Here is an 18,634-nt window from a genome sequence, read left to right on the forward strand (position 1 = left end):
GGCTACTTATAATTTGAAAATAGGGGTTTGGAATGACTCCTAGATGATGTGGGATTCGTTCTAAATCTCAACATTAATGTAGAAAACTTGTCTTATTTAAGTTTCTAGAATTCGCTATGCGTGTGCAAGAACGGGCTTGCATGTGCATGCAAAAAGCTACGTGCGCAGGCTGATTTTTGCGTGCGCATATCCAGGGTTTCCTTGGCTTTATTTTTCAAAAAATAAATATATTTGTTCATTAAAATTTATATTTTTCATTTTAACATTTCTCAAATCAATTTAACATATGATTGGGCCCTAAACTAATCTTGGGTCTTAGAATTCAGTATCATTAGAAAACAGGGGCCCGAGTTGTAAGGGGTGTAAATACGGTGTCTACAATACCTAAAAGTTTGTAAGCCAACCATCAATAAATACTTCATTGGTCGAGTTAAAAAATACATAAGTTTGATATAGTGCTACTTGGTGTCATAGCTTATCAATCTTTAGAAAGCATTCTATAATCTGTACAGCTTACCATGAATCATGATCAAGATTATGTCTGTAGGGGGTTCCAGTTAACTCAACTAATAAAGTTTCTGATAGTTGAATAAGAGATCTGAGGTTCAATCCTTGTCTATACCAAAAATTGATTGGTGTCTTGATATGATAATAAAGAATTATTATCATAAGCAGATGCTATAGGTTAAAACTCTACAAAAAGAAAAAAAGAAAAAAAAAAGCTTTAAGCTAGGCCTCACGGGCTGGGCTTATGTCTTTTCTTTTGGGCTGCTCATAAAATAGACCAAAACACTTGTGGTCCCTCTTTATTTGAGTGTTAACCCAATTTATTCCATGATCCAAATCTGAACTAATTCAATCCTGGGAATTGTTTTGAATGGTTAACGCTTTGATAATTTGAGGGCTTTGTTTTGTGAATGGGCTATTGAGCTAAAATTTGGGTTTTATTTTATTTTATACAATTTGTGCGCTTTAATGGTTTATTTATTGGGCCTGATTTTTGTAAAATGTGGTATTTAATTTTCATGGGTATTCGACTATGGGCTCTTAGAATTGTTGGTTTGTTCAAAAAATAAAAAATAAAAAAAGTCTCTAACACGGTAACATCTATCAAACGAGTTCCATTCAGATTTCATAATAAGAACCTATAAAAAAAAAAGAAAAAAAAAAAGGCAAGGCCATTAGGTGTGGCGTTTTATTCATCATCGAGACTCCCTTCTTTTGATGGCCTCGTCACATGGTTTAGCCTCTAAAGGCAACACTTGTTTAGAGGACAGGATAAACTATGTGACAAATGCTTGTTTATTTATTTATATTTTTCCTTGTGGTTTCTTGGCAACCAAAGGGAGCATTTGGGGTTTTTTGGTTTTTAAAATTTTGTATATTATGTTTGAAATGGTTTGTATTTATGCTTTGGAATTGAATTGTTTTGTTGTTACCACCGGGCCTACTGGCCCAAGTGGTATCTAGTTATCCAAGTGACTTCAAGCTCAGGGTTCTAGCCCCTGCATAAACACTTACCCAGCCAAAAAAAACAAAAAAAAAATTTGTTATTGTTTTGCTAAGCATGTCAATTTGTTATTGGTCCATTGACGCAAAATAGAGAAGCACCAAACAATATGAACCAGCGCGGTTGCACATGCGTGGCACGTGCTACAACCCTTTTTATTTAGAGAACTTGATATACACTCTCTGATCTGTTAAAATTTCTCTCTTTATTCTCTCTCACAGTTTTCACTGCACTTTTCCGCGAGAGTGCCCAAACCTTCACTGAAAACCCTGCCAGAGCTCAGATCTGATCGCTGGATAATTCGCCGATATCTCCAACGGTATCCTTTCACACCTCCTTCTCTCTCTCAATCTCTCTGTGTGTATATATATAGATGCGTATGAATTCGTATTTTTATTATATTTCATCTATATATATTCTTGGATTTGGAGTTGAAGATCCGTTTGAGTTTGACGAAAGCCACATGAATTATGAATTTTCTCTCTTAGATTTTGCAGATTTATTGAATTAATGGCTATTTCTTTTTCGCTCGTAAATGAACTTAGGTTTTAGTTTCATTTTGATACTGTATTTAATGGCCATTTTTTTTTTAAAAATTTTTTTTGGATTGCATCGAGTTCTTATTAATCTGTTTTGGAAAAGAAAAATGAAAAAAAGGGTTTGGGATAGGAAGAATAAGGTTATGAAACGAGAAGAATGTTGTTGTGTATCGAATTACAGCGAATGTATTTGGGTTGAAAAGGGGTTAGGGTAATATGTTGGGTGAGATTTTTAAGAGATAAAATGACGATAAAAACAAAACCTTAGTCCCAAAATTATGAGACTAGTCGCAGGAGTTGGGGTAGCGGGGATTTAAATGTAGGTTCTCCTAAGGAGGAGAATTGGATAGTGGGAGAAAGTTGTTTAACTACTTGGGAACTAAATAGGATTTAGCAGGTTCGGGTTTTCTGCCAAGAGCCTTGTAGCTTAGTGGGCATTACTTGGTCTCCTTTATGAACCAAGATTCATATCTCTCCTTCCCTGCTGACGTTTAATCGGAAACTGAAAATTTTGGCTGTGAAATTTAGCAATAGTAGCCTCCTTGGATGACTTAAACTTGAGCTGTGCTTTTGGGTGCAATTGTGACCTTGTTTTTTGTTGGGTTCAATTACAGAAATGTACAGCAATGTGGGGACCCAGCCTGGGGTGCCAAGACCACCAGTAAATGCAGCAAATGCTCCGCCTAATCCATTTGGAAATGCATTTTATGGAGCTGGTTCTGGGCTTATCAGAGGTGGATTGGGTGCATATGGAGAGAAAATTTTAGGATCGAGCTCTGAATATGTACAAAGCAATGTAAGTGGCATAAACTGTTATAATTTAAGACAACATTCTTATTTGAGCTTACAAGGGATATAATATTATGATAACTTGAATGTTGTCATGTTGGTATTATCAAGTTTGTTCTCAATCTTTTATTATTTGTGTATCTGTATGATGGATTAGAATGCACTTAAGCTCTAGAGGACACTGTCAGTGCGGTTATTGAAGTTGTCAATTAGACTTCTAGGTTGCAACTATTTTTGAGGGAAATCAACATCTTTTTAATGTAATATGCAAAAGCTTAGGCGAAATTACGGTACTGAAGTACATACCCTATGATCTGAATGATCTTGGGAGCTGTAGAATTGGCAAAGTTTGAACCTTTTCTTTTAAAACTGTCCATGCAGGGGTAGTGTGATCTTCCATATAAATTCCAAAGAAAATAAAAAATTTCATTAGTTACTTTCCTTTTCAAATCAAAATATATGACTGCCTTCCTCTTTAACATTTGTCAGGGAAAATATAACACACCAAAAGTAATACTTAAAAACATACCACAATCACAACCATCAACAAACTCTTAATCTTAACAAATTCAGGATTGGGTTTGTAGATATTTTTTCAATTAATCTGGGTTAAACCAGGGTCAGGCACATATATTCCTGTTATTCTGTCCCACTAAGCTCATATACTCCATTACCTCCTTCACTACTTCTAACCTTGTTATTTTCGACCTTCCTTTGCTCCATTTCTCTCCAACTTGAAGTTGAAACCTAAACATTTTGAAGTCATTTTTATTTAAGTTGTGCAAAATACATTAAAATTATATTTACTATTATTATTATTATTTTATGGATATCTGAAGGCCCTTGTAGTATAACTAAGGCATCGCAAATTTAGCAAAAGCAGCAAAATTACATTCACCTAGGAATCAAGTTTGCCAGGAATTAGCCCAAAGCAAGAGAAAACAAAACCTGGGAATCAGTACCAAGCTAACAAAGGAAAAACTCCAACAATAAACTTTATTACTCGAGCAAATTGTAAAACAACACTGATCCCTGGATTCTTTAAATAGAGTTCCAAACTTATTATCCTATTAGGAAAAGAAAATAGTTTTACTAACCTAGTAAGGAAAGGAATTAAATTCCCTAAGAAAATAAGAAAAGAAAACAAGGCTTAACCAATTACATAACTTAAAGAAATTAAACAAATTATAGACACCAGTTGATTAACCCTTAGGCCATACGTTAGCAGGCTCCATCCATAAGGCCACTGGTTGGGCCGTTTTCTTCATGCGTCTGCATCCATATTACATAAGTCTGCATAATTGGAGGCCTGTATCTAGTGTCTGCACCAATAACTGTCATAAAATCATTGAGTTTGTCCCTTAAATATCTGGGTTCTCTTATACGAAAGTACTTTTTTTGTCAGTTGCATTCTTGATACAGGTTTGTCCTCTATATTGATATTTTGTTTCGAACTAAACAGATAAGTAGGTACTTCTCCGATCCCCAATACTATTTCCAAGTGAATGACCACTATGTGAGGAACAAATTGAAGGTTGTTCTGTTTCCATTCCTGCACAGGGTAAGCAATGTTCATGCTCTGTTTTCTTGTAGCAAACTTTTTCTTTCCATGGTAGTTATATCTTTTTTGCTTATTTTCCTTTTCTCCAGGGCCATTGGACCCGGATAACTGAGCCAGTAGGGGGCAGGCTGTCTTATAAGCCCCCAATTTATGATATAAATGCACCAGACCTCTACATTCCATTTATGGCATTTGGTACCTACGTTGTTCTTGCTGGCTTCTCATTGGGTCTTAATGGAAAGTATGTGACTGAATTTTTTTTATTTCACTGTAATAATTAATCTTCCTCTTTTATTCCATATCACAGGAAATTAAATTTCCCTCATTCTGTTAGCATTCAAAGTGAACACATTTGTGTGTGGTTGTCTGTTGCTCTTTCTTTTCAGTGTCTTTTATTATTAAGTTTCTTAGGTCTCTCATCTACAGCAAAAAACATGTACTATGTAGTAGTCATATTCTGTTCCCCCTTTTTCTAGTATCACATTTTCAAGTTTTTGTGGTCACAGTTTAATTCACCTTATCATTTTTGTATGATATGATAAGCATTGAATTAGTTCCTCTCCTCAGAATTGGTAGCTGTTTTTGTTTAAAAAATTATTGAGTATTTCTAAAGTGGTGATATTAATAGTCACTATGGCACTATTATTCAAGCTATTTTCATTTTAAAGCTTAACATCTATACAGAAAAGGCTATAGTTTGTAAATGACAGAGACGTCTTCCTGTGATGGCATTTATGATGGTAGAGTTGGTAAGAGGTGGTTGGTTGCCTGTTGGCAATGGCAATCACCATAGCTTCTATTGTGAGCTTTGGGATTATAAATGTATAAGCATGTCTTCTTTTATTTATTTATGTCTCTGCTATAGGGCTCGTGTTTTATTTTTTGTCCTCCCATCTTGAGTGTCAGCAAAAGCTGGAATAGCTTAACGGGTTATGCCCAAAAATATGTATAGATTTATGTTCTTTTCATTGAATATCCTTGTGTTACAAAGGGACTTGGAACTGTGAATTGGAGTACCGAATACCAGAAGGGTCTGATACAGCTCAGACTTGGACCCCTTTAGCAGGCCAGACAACCTTGTTTTACAGATTGGACCATATATTCTCCCAAGACCTGCATGTTATTGGTGTAGACGTTCCCATCTGCAATCAATCATAAAACTTGTATAGTTATGAAGTTTCACTAATTAGAAGTGTTGATTGATAATTGATTCCACCTCCTGCAATTGAGGGAATCTTGAATTGTCCTCTTCTGTTTTGTTGTAGAAATCTTCTGGATATGACAATTTCTTTTCTTTACTCTTAAGTAGCAGTTGTAGGATTTGTTTGCATTGTGTTGCTTTGATTCTGGATAGCCACCCAACTTTCCTCATAATCATTATGCAAATTCTAATTCAGTGCCTTCAGATTTAGATTTATAGTTATAATTTGGGTGTAGTCTCCTTTAATGTTATAAAGTTAAACTCAAATTGTTTAATTTTCATAATAATTTGTTGCTCAATCCCTTTATTTCCTTTTTCTCTTCTTGCCTGCAAATTTTCTTAAATATTTAAGTATATTGCCAGGTTTAGCCCAGAAGCTCTGAACTGGTTGTTTATCAAGGGATTGCTTGGGTGGTTTGGGCAAGTCTTACTTCTGAAATTAACACTGCTGTCATTGGGTAGTGGGGAGGCACCCTTGCTGGACATTGTGGCTTACGCAGGGTATACTTTCACAGGCATGTGTTTGGCTGTCCTTGGGAAGATTATCTGGGGATACTCTTACTATTTTATTATGCCTTGGACCTGCTTATGCATGGGAATCTTCTTGGTGAAGACAATGAAGAGAGTCCTCTTTGCAGAGGTGAGGAGTTATGATTCAAGCAAGCACCACTATCTCCTGCTCTTTATTGCTCTGGCTCAGTTCCCACTTTTCACATGGCTTGGCAACATTAGTGTTAATTGGGTTCTATAAATTGCTTCCTTTTACAATGTAGAAACAGCTTGTGTTTATAGCAGTTTTTTAAAGTGTTGTAGTCAATTTTCTCGGTTTTATATTAACTGACCATTCTTTGCTCCCGGATTCAGCAATCGTTTTGAAATTTTATTCTTTTGGTTTGTTTCCTGTTTGCGGTTGTTTTAGGAAATGTAAGATTTAACTTCAGAAGCATTTATACAGAGAATTGGGAACACACCTAACCAGAAATTAATTAATGAATAAAAGATCCGTTTATGGTCTTCACATTCATAATTATTTGATTTTATTGTTTGAAAGTTAAACAAGCTATTCTACTTTGGATAATGACTTGGATTTACTAAAAAATAAACTGTTAAATTTCCCTAATGACTTCATGATGCCATTGTGTTCTGATGAATCTCTTAATCCATTGATCTGATGAATTGCTTACCCACCACGATTGTTCTTTTCACCACATTCTGAAGCTGATCTTTGCCCTCCACGACACAGAGGTATGGCCCTTGGACACCTAAGGCAGTTGTTTGCAAGACTGATTGTTACCCTTGTTGCGTGACGGATGAACTCTGGTGGTAGATTTCCTGACAGAAAGTTGTTATCCAAGTACAGAGCTCTCCATGGTTGCCCTGGTTTGTCTCCATATTCGCTTGGTATTGGACCAGAGAACAGATTATGTGCCAGATTAAGTGTGCTTAAATTCCGAATTGTAACCAAATTGACAGGCAAATTACCATGAAAATGGTTATTTTCTGCATCAAGCACCTCAAGCGGGGTCTCTTCTCCAAAGAAGTTGACAGTCTCTATTGCGGTGAAGCGATTGAGTGAAACATTAAGGTGAACCAACCTAGGCAGTAAAAGAATATCCTTGCTGATGGTATCTGAAAATCTGTTGTCACTTATATCTAGCCTCCTAAGGTGTGTGAGCCTCTTAACTGGAGAAATATGGCCTGAAAATAAATTATGGCTTAGGGATAGTGATCTCAATCTCACAGGAAAAATTGGAAAATTTCCATGGAACTGGTTGGTACCAAGATCTAAAGTTTGCAGCTGCCACAACCCTCTAAGGTCAGGGATTTTTCCAGCTAATCCATTGTTTGACAAGCTCAGGTAGGTCAAGCTTCGTAATCCAGAGATATTGGTTGGAATGGAGCCAGAGAAACTGTTTCCTGAAAGGTCTATATATTCAAGATTGTTAAGCGAAGGGATTGCTCTAGGAATGGGGCCTGTGAAGTAATTATCCACCAGTGAAAGTCTGGTGAGCTTTTTAAGATTGGAGAGGGTTCCTGGAAATGGTCCTCGAAATTTGTTCTTGTCTAGACTGAGGATGGTGAGCTCAGTTAGGTTTCCGATTGATGGTGTCAAAAACCCATCATATCCAATTCCATCGAGATCAAGTGCCGTGATTCTCTGAGAAGAATTGTCTAGAGGATTAGTGCATAAAATTCCTAGAAACTGTCCTCCCATAACTTGGCATGGATCCAAGTCGAAATCCCAAGTATTAAGGTATGATGTTGGAGAAATTGAGTTCGGATCAAGGCCACGCTTCAAGGCACGAAGTACTTCAATATCAGCATCTAGTGTTAATGAATGGGTAAGCCTTGGAATAGAAATGAAAACTGTGGTTACAATAACATAATGGAAACTAAGGGAGAAGAGAGAAGGCAATAGCCTAGCCATTACTTCAACTGTTCAATGGTAGCTGGGTTATTGTGAGATTGTTGGTATGGCTGGTGTCCCAAATGCTCCTTATATTGGCCTTAAACCCCGTTGTGATGGATGACATAACTGCAAAGAACCTGTAATTGAGGAAATAGTTATTCAAGTAAATTCCCAGGCCATGCCAAGAACTTGGGGTACTTATTTACATTGAAATCTTTAAAAGAATGTTGGAAGATGGGTGGTGCTTTCATTTTTTTTTTTAGACAACTAAACCTACCTTTTCTTAAACAATCTTTTAATCTTCTTGTTGCTCTTACCGTTCATTGACATAAAGACAGCCAAACACATGGGGCAAAAAACTAAACAACTGGTAGGTGGACTACTGTTGATGCCACAGGACAGGACTCTTTCACATGATACATAATCTTCCATTCTAATCTAAATTCTGCACCCTAAGATCAAGTTCAAATGAGAAAATATCTCATGTATCCGATATATGTATCTTCTTTTTTATAGTGTGTGAAATTTACAATCATATTGACGCACATACTGTGAGAGGAATGATACATATATTGGATACATAAGATAATTATTAAGTTTGAAGACTGACTAGTCTTAGTTTAGCTATGTCTGTTGCCACTTTTAGAGAGAGAGAAAAAAAAAATCTCACGTATTTGATATATGTATTTTCTTTTTTATAGTGTGTGAAACCTACAATCATATTGACGCACATACTGTGAGAGGAAAGATACATATATTAGATACATAAGATAATTATTAAGTTTGAAGACTAACTAGTCTTAGTTTAGTTATGTCTGTTGTCACTTTTAGAGAAAGAGAAAAAAAAATCTCATGTATTTGATATATGTATTTTCTTTTTTATAGTGTGTGAAACCTACAATTATGTGAAACCTACAATCATATTGACACACATACTATGAGAGGAACGATACATATATTAGATACATAAGATAATTATTGATTTTGAAGACTGACTAGTCTTAGTTTAGCTATGTATGTTGTCACTTTGAGAGAGAGAGAGAGAGAGATTGTTTCAAATATGGAGACAACCCTCCCGCCCAACCCTTTGCTTGCTTCTTTTTTTTCTTTTTTTTTTTCTTTTTTTTTTCCTAAAGAGATTTGCTTGTTTTATGATTGAGTTCGGTATTTCTTTTTTAATCACTTTTTGGGTTTATCAAATAAAAATTTAGTATATTATTTAGTCCTAAGAATAGCAACAAATCGCTTTTTTTAAATCATACAAATTCAAGTTAGTTTATAATTGAGGTCTTTTTTTTTTTCTCTTTTACAAAATTGATTTAATCACACATACATGCTCAAACACGCTCAAACGTAATTATATATGTGTTTGCTATTTTGAATGAAAGGTGAGGGAAAATTTTAATATTTTTTAAAATATTACTAAAATTGAAATTACAAAAAAAATTAATTCAATTTTTTTTATATAGATTTTTTAGTATCATAAATTTTGTTTTGGATGTTACATTTGATATAAAATTGAATAATTCCTGTATTATTGAGTAACTGGAAAATTTTAAAGCTAAAATAAAAATATAGAATATTTCTTGATTCAATTTCACACTTTCTATTTTTTTAACATCATAAATGGTTTTCGGAGATACAATTTTTTTTTTTTAATAAAATTGAATAAATCATAAATGTTTTTTAGATACTATATTTTTGATAAAATTGAAGAATATATTACTGAGTAAATGAAATATTTATAAGCTATCAATTTAAATTGAGCATTTCTATGATATTTGTAGCATATTTTTTGCTTTATTCACGTGTTATGATAATTTTATTGAAAATTAAAATCGACCTCTTAAATATTAATTTTAATTTTGAAAATATAACTTCATTTACCAGTCAGTTTTAACAGGGTTTAAAAAATAAAAAATAAATAAAAACACACAACTTTTTAGAACTTTCACTTTTTATTTTATTATATATATATACACAATTATACTTGCACCAATTTTTAGTAAATAAATAAGTGCTAAAAAGCTGCTTTCAAACCCAGATTAATAGAACCAACACTTACTAGATTTATATATATATATATATATATCAACGTTTCTCGTAGTTGTTATTCCAAAAAACTTGTTTAGCCAAAAAAAAAAAAAAAAAAACCCTTCGTACACCTTTTGACTTTTCCAAAGACAAAAAATTTTCCAGTTGGGCAATGTACAATTTCTAGTGTTTTTCTACAGAAAAGCAGTGTGTAAATAAACTAGCAAAGAAGGCAAAGAAATTATTTCTTCCCAATACAGGAAATATGCTTGTTTGACAACAATGGATTTTGTGTTAAAACTTAAGAAAGGCAGAAATGATACAAGATATCCAAGAAACTAGTATTAAAAAAATGTGATCAACCATAAGTTTAGGCCAATATTAACAATGTGGTCATATTTCCCAATCTTGTCAAAAGTGAGGCATTTTCTTACCCCTTCCATATAGAAGATCATAATATGTTGGCCATTATTGACAACTTCCTGGAGATCGTGTGTAACTATTAAGATATAAATTAGAAAAAATACTCAGGTAAATCAGAAAAATTGAAACAACTGGATGGATTGACAAATATTTACATGAAGAAAATGGGTGAGATGGAGCACCAATTTCAGCCATTACTAACTGCAACAACAGCATCCCCGTAGCGTTTGTACTTGCCGGAGAGGCATGCACCAAGTCCCCCATGAAATAGTTCTCTCCAGCAGTGCCATTGACACCAGTAACAACTAATTGCTGGCAAATAACCTCATTTCAGAGTCTCCATTGCCTTTTGAGATTTACACCTAATCTAAAAAGAGCCGGCAATTAAAAAGGGTTTCTCACAAAAACCAGATTCATGAGCTGAAATCCGTGCTGTCCATAAGCATCTTAGCAGCAACTCTGACTATTCAGTCATCATGCTGTCAACTACCTTTGCATCATGACCATTACCAGAATCATCTGAAATGTTATCATGAACACCATCATCTTGGACACCATTATCTGCAGAGAGTAGGTTCTCATCCATGCTGTCATTCCCACTTTTCAATTCCATTCCTTCATTCTCCTTGATGACACCAGAAATTTCAATCATATCAACAACCACTTGTGACTCAACAGGCAAGGATATAGTTGAGGAGGTTTTGGTTTCAGAATCAGAAGTATTGGAAACTGTAGGCTCAAGATCATTATCCGCAAGACCATCTTGATGGGTCACTGTGCATTGCTCCAGAAACTCCCTAGTTGACGGAGGAAAATCAATGGATAGTGGCTCCACATCCATCATATTTTCATCGCAATCTTTATCTTGAAACCCATTTACATCACTGGAATCAACTCTGGACGGGAGATGCTTGCTTCTTGTATTGTCCAAATCTCTGTCTCCATTCTCGGAAAAGGCATTGCTTGCAACAACCTCATCAACAGAATATAGTCCAGGTGGGGAAATACAGATGGACGATGGCTCAACATCCATCTCGGCACAATGAATTTCTTCTCCAACATTCTCACCAGAGATGCGATTTCCACTAGTAGCCAAATCATTCAGTTCATCACACACATCACTGCTAATAATGTGAGGAGCATCATTTACATCCCCACAATTCTCATCATGAGCTGATACATCCTCGTTCATGCAGTTACTTTCATTTACTAATTCAGTATCTTGGTTAGTAAGAGCCATCTCAACAGTTTCTTGCTCGATGTTATCTACGGTTTGACTCTGAATGGGATCTAAAGCAGTCTGACTGCCATCTAAATCAACAAGTACATTCAACTGCTTCTGTACACAAACTGCTAAAGAAATAGCATGATCACGAATCAAAGAATCATGGGGTTGGCAGTGTAGCATGTCGATCAATGCCTTGTGGTACTGGAATATGCTGATAGATGGCATAGTAGATCCTCGTTTACGGCAAAGATTAATAACTTTGAACATATGCTCACACACATTGCCCATTTCTGCCCAAGTGCAATTGCAAATACCAAACTGTGAACCAGGATTCCAGACAACATATACTTTATCCTTAACAAGCTGGTCGGCAACTTTTGCACATCCACCTTGTATGACAACATCAGAGTCTGGAATCTTCAATGCTTTGCGCCAAGATGTTAAACCACTCCTCCACTCATCTTTCCAATATCGTGCAAAATCATCCTTCCCCGAGTACTCATCAAGCCAGAAGTAAGAATGCACTTTTGTACCCAACTTATCAACCAACCAATCAGCACGTTGATAAACACCAGGGTCCTTCTCATTCAACAACCTAAGCTTCATCTGGCTGTGGTAAAACTCCATTGCTGCACATGTCTCCTGGCTCGCAAGTGGAAGAGATTTTAGTGCCGCAGTCCATGCTCCTGAGTCAGAACAAAGTCTCAAGTCAGTAATTTCTTAATAAAAGAAAACAGACTTACATAGAAAAGCCAATGGACTCCATAGTATTTTAGAGTAAGACTTCATATCTTTCACCTCATACGATCAAGTTGATCTTTAATAATTTAGATTACTAATTCATTGGGTGACCAAATCTTAGGAACCCCAAACCAAGGACAAACATACATAAATACATACCTACACATACACACTCATATATAACACAAATCTTGATCAATACTTGGAAATGGTCACCCATTCAACAGTGTAAATTAGCAGTTTGGCAGTAAATGTGGAAGACTGCAATAAAAAAAAAAAATATATATATATATATATATATATACACATATGTATATATTTTATAAGTGAAATAAACAATATATATTTTCACTTCCCCCACACAAGGGAAAGAATTCCTCCATTTAGAAAAGACAGTGACCAACCTATTCTAGGATACCATATCGCCTTAAAGTAATCCATAAAATCTGACTCATCAATAAAATCTTCCAATAAATCCTCAAACAAATTAACAGTTCCTTGTCCTCGGCAGATGTTATCCACTGCCTGCTCAAGCTGTCTTGATATCTCGACTTGCATCTTAGTTTCCAAACATTTCTTTACCATGTTTTTATGCCACGCATGACGGACCCGCCAGAAGCATATCAGTACAGAGCACTCAAACACATCCCTGAGAAAAATGCATAAAACATATATAAATTCAACAATTCAAGTATGTACAATTCATTAAGAATATAGAAGAAGCCACAGCCACCACGCTAAAAGGTCTGGCTCCACTACAGTAAATTTTCAGCATGCTTAGTAATCCAGGCTACCCAAGTCAAACTCATATATTGGACTAGAACCACCAAAAATTATTGATAATTTGTCCTTTCAGCTTGATCAATGCAAATCTTTTGTCTTATGCAACTATATATGAAATATAATACTTCCAACGGTTAGAAACATATTACTGAAGCTACTTTTGAGACATAAAATACAATAAGAGATGAGACACCAACAAGATAGTCTGAATAAATAAGCATGAACACCCTATATTTAGGAGCTTTGAAATGGGAATTTTAAGGGTTTGGTCACTGATTTTGATTTTGTGTACCAAAACCCTACCTATATTTATGATTAAACTCAAGCAAGTGCTTCATAAACATGCGAATCAAGTTATTGTGTAACCAGCTTCCCATTGATGCAGGACAATGAACTCTCAAAAGGGGACTTGGTGCTTTAGGGAACAAAAAGATAGGTAGGACCCTAGGAATCACCGCATAGGGTTTGCTTGAAATCACCATTAAGTGATGAAAGTAGAAAATAGAAACGTATGAATCAACACCTACGGTTACTTGGAATCATCACCAACCATGAGATAAAGGTAGGAACCTAGAAATCTAGGCTTCCTTGGAATCACCACCAAGCACTATAAGTAATCTTCCAACACAAATTTCATTAATTTAGGATCAACTGCATTTTTAGAGCCTTAAAATAGGCCTCCCAAACTACATCATAGAAGGAAAGGAAATAAATTGAAACTGATTACATTAAATGCAAAAAAAAAACAAATTAAATATTAAAAAGTGTTACCATCCATTAGCATCAATCTATGTTAACTGTGATCAATCAGGTTAATGGGCATATTTGGTGTCTACACCACCACCCCTATATGGAGAAATTATCAGTCCTCTTGGAGGACCATGTTAGCAATGCCTAATGGTCCTCCCATCCAATAATAAAATTTCATGTGTATCTTAATCACAACTCTAATCACAATATTGAATTAAAAAAATAAATAAATAAAAACCTTTCACGAGAACAGCTTACATCATTGTTAGCCTTCTTCGACTCTGGTGTTTGCAGATTCCTTACACAAGAATGCTCAGATAAAGCAAACTAAAAGCCAACCTACACCAGCATTGTGGTGTAATGAACTTGCAGGTGCAGGTGTGAAAGTTGAAGGAGGCAGCGGTGATAGTAGGTATTGCCGTGGACTTTTTATTTTATTTTGTAAATGCTGTGATTAGGATTTGACTTAATTAGTTTGAACACATGGAATTTTATTTTATTTTTTGGATAGGTAAAAACATGGCATTTTATTATTGAGTGGGAGGACTACTAGGCATTGCTGAACTGGTCCTCCTAGAGGACTGAATAATTTCTCCCCTATAAGCCAATGAGATCCATGGAATAATTTTCTACCAAAATGTTTATTAAATCATATAGTTATTAATATACAGTTTGGAATGTGAGTGGTCAACTTAGCAACCAACCTGATTGTAAGGACATCAACTAGAGGATCATCCACAATGAACCCAGCCAATTTCCAAGTAGGATCTTTTGTGCGAACTCTATTGTAAAGAGCCCTCATCCATCTATGCACATCTGAACTTGCAAACCTGGGTGCTATAATCCAAGCTACAGGGATTGCCTTGTTGTCCGAGTTGAATACAACAAGACTGTGAATCGGATACTAGATGAAATTGCAAAAAGTGCAGTTAGTTTCTAAGGACTTAGGCTACATAAACTTTAAAAAAAATATAATGAAATAGATAAAATAAAATCAGACCTTCAATTTGTTTGTTCCGAACCTTGAATCAGAAGCCAGAAGGCTGCAATTGCCAAACTGAATCATTTGCTGCAACTGCCACTCTGTTTGAATTCCCAAAGTGAAAGGCTCTGAATCAGAGAAATCTTCATAAAAGAAAACATGATTCTGATGGCTTGCAACCCACATGCCAATGCTGACTGCATCATCTGCATCAAGTTCATATGTAGAACGTCGGATGCTCCTCTCCTGTCTTCGAACATACCGGTGGCTTAACTGGTCATCACGGTTACTTGGTCCACCTTGTCTTACTACCGATTCACTGTGTCTTTGCATTATTGTCTCCACAGAAACCCCAACATGTAGTAGAGATAAGACCCGCAAACGGAGATCCTCTGATATGTATGGAGCAAACATAGCACGCGTTCCAGCAGCCTTAGTATCCTGTGGACCATGGCATGGCAACCCCTTCTTATCTACATGCTTATCTTCAGTATATATGATTAGTGCTACTGATGGTTCAGCAATTAAGCGCTTCACGATAAAGTGGCATGTGCATCCTCTCTTAGTATTTGGTCGGCCAGCATTTTTCTTCTTTGGGACATAAGTTGTCCTACTAGGTCGTACAATGCCACCCTTACGGTGGTCATCAGGACCAAAGGAACACCAATACCTTCACAATCAACAAGCTATGTGAAAACTCATGATGTACTAGTTACCAAGAACTCCTCTAAAGGAACAAGTTTGAACTTACAGAATATATTCAAGAATGCCATCAACCTTTGGCTTGCATGTCATCTCTGGACGTCGTCGTCGCCTTGCTTCAACATGAAATCTTGATGGACAGTCTTTATTTTCTGATTCACCCTTTACAAAATCATTCACTCTAGCAAAGGGGATTAGAGCCACTCTGTCGATTTTGTCACGCCAACCTTCCACCTTTGACCACACGAGGTCAGCAGCAGAAAATTCCAAGGTTGGAGGATTCTGTACAGGAAGGGATAGAATCTCGTCCCACCTGGCCATCTGCAACTTACACAGCCAAAAATAAAAAGGCAATAATATCAAATCAACCAACGAGGTCTATTTGCTTCTGTTCTTTCCAACAACACTTTTTCAAAGAACAGCTCTTTAAAACCCCACTATTTTCCAGATACAATTATTTCAAACACCAATTTTTCAAAAGGGCACTGAAAAAAAAAATCTGTACCGAGCTGGCACTTAATTAGCCAAAAGATTAATCTTTTAAAAAACTCACATTTTTCTGGGTACACCTTTTTCAAATATGACTTTTGCAAAAAGCTACAAAATAAGTTGAAAGAGAACTAAACTAACAATAAACGCACATATCATAACATCCAAAGAAGCAAAAACAGCAGCGCAAGACATGTTTGATAATGAATCCTTTGAACAATTTTAGTAAAAGGTGGCACAACACAAACAAATGGCAATTACCCAATTCAAACATAAATATCAACAAATACACTTAGAACACACACACGCGCACACACACACAAAACAGAGCATCATACCACATCATCAATCATCCAAATTTTCACACACATCTCATCATATCACACAATAAAAACTACCCAATTTTGGGTAGAGGAAAACCGAAACAGAAAAAGGGTACCTTCGGTTTTGCTTGCCGGGACTTCAATCGGAGACGACGGTTGAAGAAGAAGTGGTTTGGTTTCTCTGGGGTTTAGGATTAGGGTTTAAGCTGGGTGGCACTGTGGTCGGTTTTGTTGTGTATATCTTTCACACCATCTACAGTCACAAAGATACGGTAGCAAATGAATATCTCTATTTTATACCCTTCTAAAATTTAGCCACCTGTCTCACTAAAATAACTCAATAATAAAATAACAACTTAAATAATTTTTGAAAAAATAAACAGCAAATAACCAGTGCTTAACATCACCTCCAACATAACTGAGATAAAGAGCATATTACAGCCACAATATCTTGTTCTCATAGTCGACATTACATCATACATAACTCAGATTCTTTTGGGAGGAGGGAAGGCAGCGGCGAACTACTGCGGCTGCTGTTGCTATTGCTTCTTCCTTTAATGGGCCTTCTTGGGCTACGACTCCTTGATCTCCGAGGTAACTTGCGTGGACTAGGTGATTCACAAAAAAATAGCATTGATTTAATTATAGTTACTTAATCTAATGATAAAATGAAAACATTGAAAAGGCCGGATTATCCTATCAAAAAAAGAAAAGGCCGGATCATATGAAAAAAAGAAAAAGAAAGGCCAAATATGTATAGGTGGCCCAAATATTTATAAAATTTATATTATATATTTAATATAAAATATATTATAATATGATTCGGCTCGGTTTTTGTTAGTTCAGTGCATTTAAATTTGCCACCGAACCAAAACCGAATCAAATTTTTTTTTCAATTTGTCAGTTTTGTGCACACCCCTAGTAGTCACAAAGAAATGGTAGCAAATGAATATCTTTATTTTAATCTTTTTAAAAATTTAGCCACCTGTCTTATTAAATAACTCAACTAACGATGTCAACAAACACCGTATGTTTATCTGTTTATTTGTTTAGAGAACCCAATTGCATCCAAAACAAACCTAATCCCCAAACCCACATAAAATCAAACAAGAGAAGAGTAGAATAGATAAATTAAAGGAAACTAGAGAACAAACAAAGGAGAAGGAGAAGGAGGATCGATGTGCTTTGTTGCCTAAGATGGAAGCAGAGCTCATGGGTTTTAGGCTTTCAGGCCTGGGCTAGACTTTAGTGAGAAGAGAGAACTCAAAAGAGACACCATGAGAGTGGCTAATGGTGGCCTATTGTGGCCGCCCCTAGACAGGAGCCATGGAGATACGATAATGGAGAGAATGAGAGATCTTCAAGAGTTTGAGATGAGAGTGAGATATTGGAGGGATATGGTTAACAAAATTAGAGAAAGAGAAGGTGTTAACACCGTTAGCTAAGTTCTTTTAACAAGATAGATGGTTAGGGTTCCAATTAGCTCAATTGATAAAGACTCTAATTCTTGAAAGTATTCACATCAAAGATGTGAAAAATGCTAAAAAGTCATTTTAACACTAAACCACCAAAAAAACCCTCTACATCAATGTTGCTAATCCTAAAAATTTTCAACAACTTGTTATAGTAAGTTGCTATTGCTAACAACTTACTATAGCAAGTCGCTATGTTTTTTAATTAATCTATTTCTTTCTCTCTAGCTCGTGTCTCTCTCTTCTCTCTGCAAAATTACCTCTCTTCTCTTTCTCCCATGCCTTGGTTCGTCAATTGTGGTTCGTCGATTGTGGTTCGACAGTTCATGGCTCTAATTTGGTGGGTGAGGTCACATGATGCTTTCATGGGTTTGATTTAGTGGGTTTTGTGGGTATGATTTGGTGGGTTTCAGTGGCTAGTGGGTTTTGCTTGTTTTGTCTCGCTTGTTTTTGTCTTGGTGGTGTTTCTCAACGACGGTGAGTTGTTGGGTTGCTTGAGAGATCTCGGTGGTGCCGTGATTGGTTGTGTCGTGGGTTGTGCTGTGGGTTGAGGCTAGTTGTTGTGGGTTTGTGGTGGCTTGGATGGTGAGAGTGAGTGGGTTGAGTTGGTTTTGTTGTGGGTTGTGTTGTGGGTTGAGACCGATGGTTGGTTATGTCATGGGTTGAGGCCAGTGGGTTAAGGTTGTTGGTTTTGGGT

General features: G+C 36.0%; 3 protein-coding genes across 3 annotated transcripts; 1 reads left to right on the forward strand and 2 right to left on the reverse strand.

Moving 5' to 3' along the window:
• Window positions 1-1,709: 1,709 nt before the first annotated feature.
• On the forward strand, window positions 1,710-6,618 carry LOC115962611 (protein YIF1B-like). The gene is made up of 5 exons (XM_031081496.1): window positions 1,710-1,829; window positions 2,664-2,845; window positions 4,301-4,399; window positions 4,489-4,640; window positions 5,964-6,618. The coding sequence occupies exons 2-5, from the start codon at window positions 2,666-2,668 to the stop codon at window positions 6,349-6,351; spliced, it is 819 nt and encodes a 272-aa protein (XP_030937356.1). The 5' UTR covers window positions 1,710-1,829; window positions 2,664-2,665; the 3' UTR covers window positions 6,352-6,618.
• LOC115962610 (probable inactive leucine-rich repeat receptor kinase XIAO) lies at window positions 6,579-8,154 on the reverse strand. The gene has a single exon (XM_031081494.1). It carries the CDS (start codon window positions 8,026-8,028, stop codon window positions 6,781-6,783), a length of 1,248 nt encoding a protein of 415 aa, XP_030937354.1. The 5' UTR covers window positions 8,029-8,154; the 3' UTR covers window positions 6,579-6,780.
• Window positions 8,155-10,580: 2,426 nt separating this feature from the next.
• LOC115963808 lies at window positions 10,581-17,076 on the reverse strand. The gene is made up of 7 exons (XM_031082976.1): window positions 16,873-17,076; window positions 16,582-16,718; window positions 15,703-15,974; window positions 14,970-15,621; window positions 14,674-14,873; window positions 12,841-13,085; window positions 10,581-12,381 (listed from the first exon to the last, which is right to left on the reverse strand). Exons 3-7 carry the CDS (start codon window positions 15,972-15,974, stop codon window positions 10,931-10,933), a joined length of 2,820 nt encoding a protein of 939 aa, XP_030938836.1. The 5' UTR covers window positions 16,582-16,718; window positions 16,873-17,076; the 3' UTR covers window positions 10,581-10,930.
• Window positions 17,077-18,634: the final 1,558 nt, after the last annotated feature.

This window comes from Quercus lobata, chromosome 10, assembly GCF_001633185.2.
Source record: "Quercus lobata isolate SW786 chromosome 10, ValleyOak3.0 Primary Assembly, whole genome shotgun sequence".
Lineage (NCBI taxonomy): Eukaryota > Viridiplantae > Streptophyta > Magnoliopsida > Fagales > Fagaceae > Quercus > Quercus lobata.

What these genes read in the sequence shown, in the direction of transcription:
- LOC115962611 (XM_031081496.1), top strand. Translation starts at nt 2,666, where the DNA reads ATGTACAGCAATGTGGGGACCCAGCCTGGGGTGCCAAGACCACCAGTA. An exon ending in TGTTTCCATTCCTGCACAGG is followed by an intron (nt 4,400 to 4,488) that starts GTAAGCAATGTT and finishes CCTTTTCTCCAG; the next exon opens with GGCCATTGGACCCGGATAAC. An exon ending in TCATTGGGTCTTAATGGAAA is followed by an intron (nt 4,641 to 5,963) that starts GTATGTGACTGA and finishes GTATATTGCCAG; the next exon opens with GTTTAGCCCAGAAGCTCTGA.
- LOC115962610 (XM_031081494.1), bottom strand. Translation starts at nt 8,028, where the DNA reads ATGGCTAGGCTATTGCCTTCTCTCTTCTCCCTTAGTTTCCATTATGTT.
- LOC115963808 (XM_031082976.1), bottom strand. Translation starts at nt 15,974, where the DNA reads ATGGCCAGGTGGGACGAGATTCTATCCCTTCCTGTACAGAATCCTCCA. An exon ending in GGCATTCTTGAATATATTCT is followed by an intron (nt 15,622 to 15,702) that starts GTAAGTTCAAAC and finishes TTGATTGTGAAG; the next exon opens with GTATTGGTGTTCCTTTGGTC. An exon ending in TCGGAACAAACAAATTGAAG is followed by an intron (nt 14,874 to 14,969) that starts GTCTGATTTTAT and finishes AATTTCATCTAG; the next exon opens with TATCCGATTCACAGTCTTGT.